This window comes from Carassius auratus, unplaced genomic scaffold, assembly GCF_003368295.1.
Source record: "Carassius auratus strain Wakin unplaced genomic scaffold, ASM336829v1 scaf_tig00044234, whole genome shotgun sequence".
In the NCBI taxonomy this organism is placed as follows: domain Eukaryota; kingdom Metazoa; phylum Chordata; class Actinopteri; order Cypriniformes; family Cyprinidae; genus Carassius; species Carassius auratus.
Window position 1 is genome coordinate 34,041 of NW_020526814.1, and position 13,233 is coordinate 47,273.

A 13,233-nucleotide genomic window follows, 5' to 3' on the forward strand; every position below is an offset into this window, starting at 1 on the left:
TACAGCAGTGTATTAAGATATGCTCATTATAAAAACAGATAATGCTTTATAATGCTAAATGGATAATTAATCATCTCATCTTTTAATCAATATGACTGTCCAAACATTGTCAGTGCTTTCATTACACAGGTTAAACATTTTTATTCTCAAAAAATGTTAGCCTGGATGCACTGTAAGTCGCTTTGGATAGAAGCGTCTGCTTAATGCATAAATTAATTTAAATTTAATTACTTATATAGTACAGTACAGAGAGAGAGAGAGAGAGATGTTTTTCCGGGTCCAATACAGCTGGTTTCCATTGACATATTGTCCCTCCGAGTCTTTGAAGCATTTGATTACTAGTTTTATTCTTTTGTTGTTTTTGTTGTTGTTGTTGTTTCAGTCATTTAACTTAAATGTGTATTTCTATTTTTTTTTTCCTGGCCTTTTTAGTTTATTTATTTATAGATTAATAAAAAATAAAGAAAGAAAAAGAGTTATAAAGTGTACAATAAAGCACAATCAAGCCCTTATATTATAATCACATTGCACTTGAATCAAGTTGAAGGTGTAATCTGCTGATTGTCCTGCAGGTGACTGCATAAATCTGTCTTCTTACGGTGCACTTAGGGCTTTACGATTACTCCAGATCACTCTACAATGATTTCCAAGTGCTACTATGTGTTACTATGCTTTTGGGAAACAGACCGTATATATTAAGGTCAATCGTACGATAATTTTTACGAACTTCTTTTAGGCTTGCGAAGCTTTTTGGAAACTCAAACCAGAACTGATTTTTGCACATTAAACACAATACACAGACTACAAAAACTGACAAATTGTTTGCCTCTCACTTAAATATGCAACATAATGACATTTTGCAACAGCCACTCTGTCTGTGTGAAATGTCTGTTTTTGCATAATATATACAGCTTCACCTGTTGTACTTTCATCTCCTTTTTAAAAATAGTTGTCAGTGTACAGGAAGTGTACAGTTTGTACAGTGAACGGTTGAAGCATTTGAGTAGATCTGAGGTTAGAGGGAATCTGTAGGCTTACGTTTATCTACTGTTAATTAAATGTTTGTGATAACAGACAGTTTAGAAATTTTTATTTTTTATAAAGTCAACAGCAACAAAAAAATGAAATCAAAAAATGTAAATGGATCACCAACAGCAACTCATTTTGTAACTCATTTTGATATTTATTGCTATTACAAAATCTGTAAATAAGATAGTGACACCTCTTTAATCATTTAATATTAGCAGTGTTATGTTCTGAATTGACAAACACGACTGTTGCTCTGCTGAATACAAGTTTGATACGTCACACTGTTTTCAACCTTGGTTTTGAAACATTTAAAAATATCACATTGCCCAATGTACCATGGAAATGATGTTACTTTTGTTAGTTTACTTGGCATTGTGAAATAAGGTGGATAAGGCTTAGTGGCATTTTAAAGTACAACAAATATGCTTTCCGTCTAAAACAAGTCAATTTTGTGTAGTCTAAAAGTGATCGCCCCCACAAAATCATGTCTGCTGACCTGAAACAGAACAATAACAGGGTGGTCTTCCTAGACCGGGGTGTTGCACAGATCCGTCTGACAGCACTTGACTTTAATAGTGGGACTGGACTGAAGAATCATGCAGTCTGCCATGCTAATGCACCTCCGGAAGTGAGAATCTAGAGGAATGGGAAAGTGCATGAGTGTCATTGTTCATGTGTTTGTGTGAAAGTCCTTCTAAAGCTCCTGTATTTTTGTGCATCAATTGCACACATGATGGAAACTCACAGGGAGCGATAGTGAATCTGGCAGACACACAGGTGTCTTTTTTATAGCCACACGTCTCCTGAGTGGTCACACAACTTCCTCCAGGGGAGCCGGGGACACAGTTATAACATTTCAGGGCAGATCCTACAACAGTTATTAGGCTGATTAAACAACATCTGATTATGAACAATTAATTTTGTGACACTTCAAGTGATCAAACTCTTTAGATAAGGATTGTGATCTAAAACAGTTTGTTTTTAAACAAAACCCACCATTCGTCAAGATCAGGACAAGAACAAGAGTCAGCAGCAGAACCTTCATCATTCTGCTGAATGAAATAGAAAAATAATCAGTTAAATAATCTGACTACAATATATCATATATCACAATATATTTTAAAATTACAACAATATGTATTGTTAATACTGGAAGGTATGGTATATAGTTTGCCTAAAAAATAAAAATAGTTTGCATCATATGTGTAAGACCCAGAGGTCACATGAACTTTCATATTTATTAATTGTTCAATTAAAATGAAAAAAACATTGTTTAATAAAATAAAATATTTAGAACATTTTACGCATATTAGAACAGTTGTAGATTTTATTTTAAAAAAGTATTATTAAATATTTTGTTGTTATTATTATAATTATGAATATTTGTTTTTATATTATTGTGGCTTTTTATTCTGTGATAATTTTGATGATACTCTATTCATAAAGTAGCACATCATATTTTATAGTATAATATGAAATAACATATTGTATAAATTATATTGTATATATTTTTTATTAATTTGGCTGATTTGAAAGGATGATTCTCAAAATTGCATTTTGTTTTTTTTTTATTTATGCATCATAATACTGACAATGTAAGAAGAAATATGGTTCAGTTTTCATTGTAGTATATCACAATTCAAATTGCACCATTATTTTGATTTTGAGTTTTTTTTTTTAGAGTTATTTTCTCAGAGTTATTGTTAAATTATCTTCCAATGCCTTACTATTCTAGACAAACCAGAGAACAATAGTAGTTTAGATCCAATAGTGTTTTATGATTTCAGAGAGAAAATACTGTTACTTCAATGTCTGAAAATATTACCACATTTTTTCAATAATTCCATTAAAGCTTAATCTAAAACCAAAGTTAACGTAATGTTAACGTACCTTGACTTGGAGCAGAGCCAGAGCTGAGAAGAAGTTGGTTCATATGCACCTGTGTCTGTCTCTTATATACGATTACATTTCTGCACCAATGTTAAAATCAAACCTACTGCATGCCCTTGGGGACAATTGATAAAATGTTAATGTTTTGTAGGATGATGTGTTGTGCAAGAGCAGATGTTAATTCATACACGGTCTAAAGCACTCAGTCTCAGAAATTTGCACATTGCACATGCATACAGCAAAAATACACAAAATTGTTTGGCTAGTTGTTTAAACGCAACATAATGACTTTACACAATACTTGTATAGCATGCTACACTACTGTTAGAAATGTTTGTTTATATTGTAAAATGTCTATGGTTTTACCAACTCTACTTGTCATGATTCATCTGACTTTTACAACTAGTTTTCAGTATACAGTAATGACAGATTAGAGATGAGAGCGACACCAGGTGGTTTGGACTGGGAGCTGCACTCAGTACTGCACAGGTTTTGCAATGTCTAGGAAACATTTCTCAATAGGTCACGTTTTTAAAACTCTTCACACAGTTATCATAACAGCAGTCTGTATCTGGGTTAAGCTGTAGATAATTTTACATTGCTTTGACAAAATGCATTCAGTTTTAAATGAAGGGTCATCCCGTGTCAACTCAGTTTTCCCTCAGTTTGCATGTCTTTTGTTATTGTGGTTCTTGACCAACTTTCCTTTTGCTATTCTTATTTTACAACCCCAGGGTTCATTTTCAGAGATATTGGGATATCAATGTGGCTTTAAGAGTAAATGGTTAAACTGTTCACATTTTTAGTGGTTAAAATCCAAATGTTGGTCACTTTGCATTCATGATACTTTTTATTTAAAAGAGGAATGTCTGGAGAACAAAAAACGTTGAAACTTGAAATGTGTCTTGTTTCCCTCTATAAAAACAACTGCATCTAACTTTTCTGTCTGAGTTTGTTAGTTTTCCTGTGAGCTTTGTAACTCAAGTAGTATCATAGATTCTGGTTCTTGAGAAACTTTTTAAGGCCATATATGATTCAAACCTAAATGAAGATCTCAATGTAAATAGTTGAGTTCATTTTCATTGGTCTAAAAAATATCAGTTTGCATGCTTGTGTCATTAACAAGGAAATGGCCATTTAGCTGGTGCAATAACTTTATTTCACTTTTGAATTTCAGAAACATACATCTATTCAAACTCTTAAATTTGAGTTAGTCTTTTCAGTTAAATTGTAAATTGTTCACATATTCCAAAATTATTTATCTGTGGCAAATGCTGAAATAAATCCCCAACATGAGTAACTCATATCATAAACTAAATCTGTATTACTGTAAACATGGCAGGATCATGTTCTGAGTTGACAGAAGTCCGTCTAAATGATGATCATGTTATTGCAGAGATCAGAATGGCAGCATTTCACTTTCATGGCAGTGTTACTCGAGAGTATGAGACACTCCGTCGTACTGCTGCATCTCCGAAAGCTCATGACTAGAAGAAACAGAGACATCAAAATCAAACATGGTTTTCCTATAATGCAAAGAATCACATTACAGGTTCAGTTTGGTAGCATCCGTCAGTGTTAGTGAGATACTATTATAGTTTTCATTAATAGTTTGAATTAGTTTTTATTTGTATATTTTCATTTTTTGTGGTACATTCGGAATTAAATGTGAAATTTTGAAGTTGGCAGTATTTTAGAACATTTTTTAATAATATAATGCATTTATATCTGTCTACAGTGTGAAGGTTAAACTCACATGGAGGGAAGTTGAATCTGGCCGCGATACAGGCGTCTTTTCCAAAGCCACAGGTCTCTTGAGTTTGTGTGCAGCGCGTCCCACTCAAAGGGACACAGTTGTTGCATTTCAGGGCAGATCCTGCAACACAAAGTGCTTGCGTTATCACCAAATCAGCCCTTAACCTTTATTAGAGTCTTGAGCATGAGTTCTTTAACAGTTTGCACAATCATATTAAAGAAAAGAAAAGAAAAAATGTAGCCAAGGAAACATTTTCAATTTTTATTTACTAAACTAAAACTGAAACAAAAATGTATAAAAACTAAATAGACATAGCGTATATATAAATAAAAGAAAGCAAACTGATAAAAAAACATAAGTTTACTAAAACTTTAAATAAAATGTAAATGTTAAATATGTAAAATATATAATTAGTCAATAGTCTCTCAGTTGAATTAAGTTACTGTTTAACCTTTTATTAATCAACTTTTAACTCACCGTAGTTCAACACCAGAACAAGAACAAGGGCCCCCAGCAAAGTCTTCATTATTCTGTCGATCAGAGCTGAAAATATGACTTATAATTAAAAGTCACCAATAAGAGTGGGAAAGGACCAACAAATGAATGCAATTCAGAAACAAACTAATATATCAATATCTGTGTGTGTTGTTTTATTAACTTACCTCCCAAGTGATGTAGTATTGGGTGTATTGTAAGTTCATAATAAGCACTCATGTGTGTCTCTCTTATATACCTGTCATGTACTCAGGAATGAATCATTTCCAGTAATTCTGGAATTCCCAAAGTGTTTTAAACTAGATCATTGTGTTAAAATGAGTTCACAGACACTCAATAATCATGTGCTTGTGCAAGATCCTGTTCTACTACAATAAACCACTTATTTTAAGTCCATTAAGGAAGTTTTCTGAAATATCAACTGTGTTTGGATATCTAATTAATCTAGTGTGGTTGTGTTTTCCTCTTTCTCAAGAACGAAAGGTCTGAGAAGATGATGGATGGTTTACAGACACTGACAGATGACAAATGTTTTCTTTGGTATGAGGATTGGCAGGAAAGTTCAATATTGTGTAAAACAAAACTGAGGAACACAAGATCCCGAGGGGGACAGGTGATCAAGTGATCAATTACTACATGTCTTTTAGTGACGTAGTTTACTGGATATGAACCACTTTTGCTTGTTGTTTGGAGTCTGAATCTGTTCAACAAGTGTTTACTGTGTTTGAAATGTTTCAATGAGTGTGAGTTCATTTCCAGTCCAAGGTTCATGTGTGCACACGGCTTTAATGTCTGTTGAATTTAGCTCTGCTCATGGTTTATTTAACTGCAGATAAGATGGAATGAAAGATGACAGTCTTTTGATCAAGCAGTGATTAATTATGTGATGTAAAAACATGTGATGTAAAGCTCATCAGATCTATATGGCAGTCAAACAGCAGTTGTGGTTTACCATATTTTATTTGCTGGTTATTGAGACTTTTCTATAAACAGTGTCACTTTTAAATGAATTGTCTTAGTATTCTTGTCTTGTTTTACATTACAAACATCTAGAAATCCATAAATAATGATACATTTACTTGAAAAGCAAAAATATTAAAAATATTTTTTTAGAGTAAAAACATGACTTTTCGTGTTTTAAGTTATTACTTCTCGAAGAAATGTGTATTGATTAAATATTGTTTAGATGGGAAAGACGCAGTTTTTTTGCAGTATGATCACATATCAAATGCATGAGTCAGAACCGTAACAAACATCTGATTTTGACATCATGGAAAATGATAACTTTTGCAACACCTCACCATTGAAATCAGTGTTTCAAAAATATTTACATTTGAAAGTTTCACATTATTTATAATTTCACATCATTTTATTTAATATTTCACATAAATATTATTTATATCATTACATACCATATTATTATGTTTATATTGTTATTTTATTTATTTGAGATAAATTGCACAATTATGTTCAGGTTGTTGTTTAAAAAATTTTTCAGTTCTGAAACTTTGTAACCCCTTTGTATTTTCTCATTATTACTCTATTAGTATGCATATTATAAATTATGCATATTATACTCTATTAGTATGCACTAATAAAATTGCTATATATTTCAGCTTGTGATGTAAATAAATGTTTTTTTGTATGTATATATATATATATATATATATATATATATATATATATTTTTTTTTTTTTTTTATGAAAACTGTATTTTAAAAAGCAAGTAAATCAGATAATCAGCACAAATTATAGCATGCTTTATTTTAATATTAATGAACAACTTGATACAAACAGTTTTTTGCACATTGCACAAAAAAAGACAGATTGAATGTGTAAATATTGTTTTTTTTTTCATAAATTCAACAACAACAACAAAACATGCATAAACACATGTAACTAGATTCATGTGTACTCTGTTACACTGAAAGCTGTTTTATGAGCATGCAGATATATAGCAGTGACCGATCAATCAAAGGTGTTGCAGAAGTCCTTCTGGCAGCACTTGATGTTGATGAAAGCATTCTGTTTCACCATCTCACAGCCTGACATGGACATGCACTTCTGGTAATGTCCGTCTGTTTCAAACAAAACCACAAGACATTTAATCAAATGTTTTCCAAACTCTAATTGTCATCCCATTGAAATCAACAGATGGCTTCATCTGGTGGGCTTCATCACTCACATGGGCTTCTGCGGAACTTGGCAGCGGCACACGCGTCTTTGTCCGGTGGACAGGTTACGAAGGTGGTCTCGCAAGCCCCTCCTGCTTTCTCTGGGACACAGTGCAGGCATTCCAGAGCCGTGCCTTAAACACACGAGACATTATTTGATTTCACACTTCACGTTTGTGCATGAACACAGAGCTTACAACACATTTACATAAACGTAAAGTATTTTAAAACCTTTAACACTGTGGTTTGGAAAGTTGTTGCTGCTCACATGTGACATTTCAGACATTTCATCTCTACTAGAAATGCAAAACCTGTCCACACAGGTTATTTTCCTTTGTGTTTTTGATCTGATGATCTGTTCTATGACAACAAAATCAATTCATGCAAAATTTCATCACACAAAGTGTATGCATCATATTCAGTCAGTGCATCATAGATTATCTTAATACTCACCAATTTGGAAATGATTTGGATATGTAGGCTACATATTTTTTATATATTTGTTTGATTTAGTATTTATTTGATAAAAAAAATATACAGTACACTGTTCTTAATCTTGCATTATTATTATTTTTTTTTATGCATTTTCAAAATCCTAAACCTTTGTGTATTTCCAGACTTTTGGACCCCACTTGTTATTATTATACAGTCTCATAAAATAAAAAGTACAAAAGTTGTCACTGGGGCGGTACCTTTTCAAAGGTCACACCTTAGTACCTAAAGAGTCCATATTGGTACCTAAAGTGTACATATTACCTATAAAGTACAAAAGTGTACCTTTAGAAAAGGTACCACCCCAGTGAAAGCTTTCATACTGTGATTGATTGTTCTATTATCCTGCATATGATAAGCATTAATAACTGCAATACATTTCAGTCTGTGAGTCACTCATCTAAATGTTTCTACATGTAAAGGTTACCTGCAGTAACATTTTCTTACATTTTATGTTAATATTGCACATATTTACTGTACACATTTTTAAAATCATTTACATTTCAATGCACATGAACATAACCATCTTTTCCTTTTGTGTTTGTGGTTTGGACATTTTTTGTACTTCTCCTTCAGACATTTCAGACATTTCATCTCCACCAGAAATGCAAACCTGCTCACATGCTATGCAGTACTTCAATACTATACTTCTGAATATATTTTTTCTTATATTCCTTTCCTGTATGTTTATTATCATGTATATTTCAGCACACATTGCATAGTTACAATGCGTCATAGATCCCAAGTCTGTCATAGATCCATAATCTCACTCACCGCCAGTCACGACCAGCACGAGAACAACAGCCAATAAGAGGAACTTCATCATTCTGGAAGACAAACCGCAGAAGAGAAGCGACTGTTGAATGTCTACACTTATTACATTTAAAGAAAAAGTAAAAAGACAAGAGTATTAAAATACTAGACAACAACCAACCAAAGCCAAAGCAAAGGATCTTGAATGTACCAAAAACAGACCATTACTATAATTATTCTGAAGCAGCTCTATACTCAAAAGTCATATTTGCCAGATGTTATCTTGTGATTTATGATGCGTGCATTGCTTATTTATATGTTTTAATGTACTGTACAAAATAATTTCCATAAATAAAACTGTGTGTAAAGTGTAACTCACCTTTGTATGGCGTTGGACTGAGTAAAACTGTTCTTCTCTCTGTCTGTATGACTATATGAAACCTCAGTTTTATCCTACAGTTTCTTATCAGCTCCCTCCTCTCTCTCTCTGTCTTTCTGCAAACAGACCAAGCCCTGGTCATATGCAGCACAGATAAATATATGGTCATTACACAGAAAAATGAAACAACATTTCTCAACTTTATGTGTGTGACTTTGTGTGTTCCCAGCTCTTCTTTACAGGGTGTTGTTCTGTGGTGTAATCGCATGTAGAGATGTAGATGTATGCAACATCCTTCCTCCAGCTTCCCATGCAGCTGGGGTCATGCAGAACCATGGACTGAACGATAGATAGATGGATGGATGGATAGATGGATGGACATGTTTATGTTCTTCAGCTGTGTTGTGTTTTGACTGTGTTCCAGCAGCAGCAGCAGTCGTTCTCGCACCCAAACACTGACAGTAAATCAGAGCTTTAACAGTCGATTGTGCCATTGTGCCTCTCGCCCTCCTGAACTCCGATATCAGCAGAGCAGTGCAAGAGAAACTGTCCATGATGCAGAAATCGCTAAGCTCTCCATTGTGCCGCTTTTGTGGGTAAAACCTCGCGATAACTCTTCAGAGCGTATAGGCCACATATATCAGACAGTCCGGATGTTTCCCTCCGGTTGCTCTCTCTGTCTTTCTCTTCTCTGTCACTCCACTGGATAGTTGCTCAGGATCCGGGCAGAGAACGATGTCACAGTATTCAGGGAAGGTGAGTAGTACATTTCAGGGTATATTGTCATTTGCTGACCAGCTAAAGATAAAGATAAAGTTTCATATATATACTGTACATTTTGCAATAGATTTTGGCAAAAAAAAAAAAAAAAAAATTCTTGTTTTCTTTTCTTTTTTTTGCATAATGTACACTTGCATATCTACAGTACCAGTATATGCATCTCATGCACCCAAATTAATGCACTCTTAAATGAATGCATACATTTACATTACATATCCAAGTGAACACATTCCATGCTGCAGAACTCAACAATAACATTATGTACATATTTTTACCTGTGGCCTCAAAAAAGAAAAAAGAAAACCTGAAATAAAATAAAATGAAAAAAGTTGAATAACTATTCGAACAATAAATAAATAAATATATTACAACAAATAATTTATTAGGTTTTTAATTTGCTCTAATAGCTGGGAATTATAATGAATACGTAATTATACATTTTGACATTTGAATGTTTTTCAGCCCATTCATACTGATGCTTCCCTGATTATCACAAACAATTTTTTGCAATTTCGACCTCAACTTTGTTAACTATGGTGAAATATATAAAAAAAGCAGAATTTGACAACCGAAAAGTTAAATTCATGTTTAGCCGAACTGCAAATACATGTGCATAACTAAGAAATCAAAGATTTTACATTATATGGAACAAAAATTATTGTTGAGCCTGGTGATGTCAAAATGCAACTGTATATTTCTGCAGTCTGTGTTTGAGGTTTTCACTGTTGTGAACAAATTTCCTCTTAGAGATCAAACTGTGATCTTGATTAAGATCAAGACACTTTATCTTTTCAGATATAATGAAATATAGATAATGTCTCCAGCATTTGACATTTCACTGCTACAAACTGCCTTATTTTTCTCTAATCAATTTGAAACATACATTTTTTTAAGATTGTCATTTCATTAAAAAGAATTTCAGAAGTAAAACCATAAATTGATTAATGCAGTTGCCCAAACAAGCTATTCTAACTTACATTTGCTCCATATGCTCTGCTGGGTAAATGCCAGGACGGAGTAAGAAACTTCACAAGATGGAAAGTGTGATGTTGATTAATGAATCTCACGCTGTGATCTCATGTAGTTTCAGTTTCACAGAGTCTGTACACCACCGGTGACTGTAGCTGAATCAAAAAACTCAATAAACCAAGAGTTGTTCCTCTTCTCCCAGATAGTGTTCTACGAGGGGAAGTGCTTCACAGGCCAGAGGCTGGAGGTGTTTGGAGACTGTGAAAACTTCCAGGACCGTGGTTTCATGAACAGGGTGAACTCCATCCGTGTGGAGAGTGGGGCCTGGGTGTGTTTCGATCATCCCGATTTCAAGGGACAGCAGTACATCCTGGAAAAAGGAGAGTATCCTGACTTCCAACGCTGGAACGCCCACAATGATCACATGGGCTCCTGCAAGCCAATCAAAATGGTGAGGATCAAAACACTTCATGAAAAGATGAAGAGTACTGCTAAGACAAACCATTTTCACCCATTGCTAGTTAATTTCATAAACAATTACAGAGAAACGACAGCGTGACACACTGAATTGAGTGTGACGTTGAAGTAGAAAAACTGGAATGATATTTTCATGTAGAACATACTCCAATAAACTTTATTAAGAAGATTTTTAAATAACAGTAGCATGCTGCACTGTTGCATGACATCATTAAATTGTTTAAATCAAGTTTTTCATATACATTTTTATTAACCTTTGATAGTCCATTTGGGATCATTTATCAGTTAATTGCATTGTGCAATGTGGGACAAAGTGTCAAGGTTATTAGAGTAAACCAATACTACATCTAAACCCAGAAAAGAAAGTTGAATTAGACAGAAGCACAAAGATCGCAACTGTATTTTATGCAATATTGATTTATTTACAACTCTAAAAAATTGCCAACATTTCTCATTTTCATTTACTGTAGTTTAACTTTATGTATAAAATAACTCAAATTACAACTTGAGCTGAAATTTAAATAAAAATGTAAAAGTATAGAATTACAAAATGCTTAAAAATGTTAAAATAATTAAACAATTTTGGACATTGCATGCCATCAAGGGTCACACTTCTGACCTCTGAGATTTATAGTCTTGACTGTATGATTTTTTTTAAATTAGATACTCACCTCTTTTATAATGTGCTTGTCTGTGTCTGTCAGCACGGGGAGCACTACCGGATGGAGCTTTATGAGGGTCAGAACTTCACCGGTCAGTGTGTTGAACTGTGTGACGACTGTGCCTTCCTCCAGAGCACCGGATTCAGCAAGAACTGCCTCAACTCCATTAAAGTCTACGGAGACGGAGCGTAAGTTCTTCAGGGCCAAACCTCAAGAGATGCTTTATTAGTTATCAAGTATTTCTCCAATGTCCAAAAAACCTTGAATTGTTAAAAATGTCTAATGCACAGAATAAGATAAAGCTGTTTAACCTCTACTGTAGCAAAACTGTAAGCTGTTTAAAGCAATTTGATAAAAAGTACATAGAGCGGAAACTCAGAATCTTTTAATGCTAAATTATTTGCATCAAGTTTCGCATATTAAATATATGCAACATGATGTATTTGAGAAAACTAATTTTGCATGTTTTGCAAACTTAAAATAATGCAATTTAAATGATGTACAAATGTACCAATGGTCATCAATTTTGAATGTCATTCATATAGAAGAATAAATTGAAAACTAAATAATTTCTCTTTTTTCCCCCTCTTCAATTTTAGTTGGGTGATGTACGAGGAGCCGGACTATCGTGGCCGCATGTACATTGTGGAAAGAGGAAACTACTGCTCATTTATTGATTGGCAAGCTGAGAATCCCAACATCCAGTCTATCCGCAGGGTGGTTAACTATTTCTAAACCGTTACGTCCCAAAACAGCCTCACTTACAAAGGAAAATCTATGTTTTAAAAAAGTATACTTACCCCAAATAATAAATCAAATGAACCTAAACTTTGATGTACATTACTGAATCACACAGCTATGTGCTTTTTATCTTCATGGAATTTCATTGATGAATCAGTTATTTGAAAAGGAAATGCAATTAGCACAGACATATTCTTGTTTGTTTTATTTTGTATTTGTGCTGAGGCAGTGAGTTGAAATAAAAGTGAATTGTGAAAAAGTTGCTGTTCTCTCTCTCACTCTCGATTCAATTGAATTCAATATGTGCTTTATTGGCATGACAATTGTTACAATGTATTGCCAAAGCAAAGTGTTTACACTGAATCTATAACAGGTGTGTATTTAAAATAATAATAATAAATAAATACATGCATGCATATAATTAAATAAAATAGAATAAATCAATTCTATGAATTCTCTGAACAATTTAAAATTCAGTGTGGTGGTGGTGTGTGTGTGTGTGTGTGTGTGTGTGATTTTCCTCATGGTTTTACAGCCTACATCAAATAGTTTTTTTTCATTTTAATGTGTGCCTCTAAGGATTTTCTTAGAGGATTTGATAAATTGCCTAATATTCAAATATATAATTGATGTTCT

General features: G+C 33.4%; 4 protein-coding genes across 5 annotated transcripts; 1 reads left to right on the forward strand and 3 right to left on the reverse strand.

The window, feature by feature from the left end:
• Nucleotides 1-1,159: 1,159 nt before the first annotated feature.
• LOC113086875 (three finger toxin MALT0052C-like) lies at nt 1,160-3,037 on the reverse strand. Of its 2 annotated transcripts, none has more exons than XM_026255520.1 (4): nt 2,920-3,037; nt 2,026-2,078; nt 1,775-1,897; nt 1,160-1,665 (listed from the first exon to the last, which is right to left on the reverse strand). In XM_026255520.1, the coding sequence occupies exons 2-4, from the start codon at nt 2,075-2,077 to the stop codon at nt 1,556-1,558; spliced, it is 285 nt and encodes a 94-aa protein (XP_026111305.1). In that variant the 5' UTR covers nt 2,078; nt 2,920-3,037; the 3' UTR covers nt 1,160-1,555. The 2 variants fall into 2 exon arrangements, with proteins under 2 accessions (XP_026111305.1, XP_026111304.1); XM_026255519.1 differs by having other exon boundaries at nt 2,026-2,081; nt 2,920-3,035.
• A 1,018-nt stretch (nt 3,038-4,055) lies between these two features.
• Nucleotides 4,056-5,407, reverse strand: LOC113086874 (CD59 glycoprotein-like). Its single transcript, XM_026255518.1, has 4 exons — nt 5,338-5,407; nt 5,153-5,218; nt 4,676-4,795; nt 4,056-4,406 (listed from the first exon to the last, which is right to left on the reverse strand). The coding sequence occupies exons 1-4, from the start codon at nt 5,387-5,389 to the stop codon at nt 4,291-4,293; spliced, it is 354 nt and encodes a 117-aa protein (XP_026111303.1). The 5' UTR covers nt 5,390-5,407; the 3' UTR covers nt 4,056-4,290.
• A 1,659-nt stretch (nt 5,408-7,066) lies between these two features.
• Nucleotides 7,067-9,116, reverse strand: LOC113086876 (CD59 glycoprotein-like). The gene is made up of 4 exons (XM_026255522.1): nt 8,969-9,116; nt 8,611-8,663; nt 7,356-7,478; nt 7,067-7,248 (listed from the first exon to the last, which is right to left on the reverse strand). The coding sequence occupies exons 2-4, from the start codon at nt 8,660-8,662 to the stop codon at nt 7,139-7,141; spliced, it is 285 nt and encodes a 94-aa protein (XP_026111307.1). The 5' UTR covers nt 8,663; nt 8,969-9,116; the 3' UTR covers nt 7,067-7,138.
• A 500-nt stretch (nt 9,117-9,616) lies between these two features.
• On the forward strand, nt 9,617-12,856 carry LOC113086870 (gamma-crystallin N-A-like). Its single transcript, XM_026255515.1, has 4 exons — nt 9,617-9,724; nt 10,920-11,168; nt 11,899-12,044; nt 12,456-12,856. The coding sequence occupies exons 1-4, from the start codon at nt 9,704-9,706 to the stop codon at nt 12,589-12,591; spliced, it is 552 nt and encodes a 183-aa protein (XP_026111300.1). The 5' UTR covers nt 9,617-9,703; the 3' UTR covers nt 12,592-12,856.
• Nucleotides 12,857-13,233: the final 377 nt, after the last annotated feature.

Bases quoted from the DNA above. Each gene is read 5' to 3' on its own strand.
- LOC113086870 (XM_026255515.1), top strand. From the start codon at position 9,704: ATGTCACAGTATTCAGGGAAG. The intron at 9,725-10,919 runs GTGAGTAGTACA...CTCTTCTCCCAG, and splicing joins TGTCACAGTATTCAGGGAAG to ATAGTGTTCTACGAGGGGAA. The intron at 11,169-11,898 runs GTGAGGATCAAA...TGTGTCTGTCAG, and splicing joins CCTGCAAGCCAATCAAAATG to CACGGGGAGCACTACCGGAT.
- LOC113086876 (XM_026255522.1), bottom strand. From the start codon at position 8,662: ATGATGAAGTTCCTCTTATTGGCTGTTGTTCTCGTGCTGGTCGTGACT. The intron at 7,479-8,610 runs GTGAGTGAGATT...CGTGTGTTTAAG, and splicing joins CGTGCTGGTCGTGACTGGCG to GCACGGCTCTGGAATGCCTG. The intron at 7,249-7,355 runs GTGAGTGATGAA...TGTTTGAAACAG, and splicing joins CAAGTTCCGCAGAAGCCCAT to ACGGACATTACCAGAAGTGC.
- LOC113086874 (XM_026255518.1), bottom strand. From the start codon at position 5,389: ATGAGTGCTTATTATGAACTTACAATACACCCAATACTACATCACTTG. The intron at 5,219-5,337 runs GTAAGTTAATAA...TCATATTTTCAG, and splicing joins AATACTACATCACTTGGGAG to CTCTGATCGACAGAATAATG. The intron at 4,796-5,152 runs GTGAGTTAAAAG...TTTGTGTTGCAG, and splicing joins TGTTCTGGTGTTGAACTACG to GATCTGCCCTGAAATGCAAC.
- LOC113086875 (XM_026255520.1), bottom strand. From the start codon at position 2,077: ATGATGAAGGTTCTGCTGCTGACTCTTGTTCTTGTCCTGATCTTGACG. The intron at 1,898-2,025 runs GTGGGTTTTGTT...TAACTGTTGTAG, and splicing joins TGTCCTGATCTTGACGAATG to GATCTGCCCTGAAATGTTAT. The intron at 1,666-1,774 runs GTGAGTTTCCAT...CCATTCCTCTAG, and splicing joins CAGATTCACTATCGCTCCCT to ATTCTCACTTCCGGAGGTGC.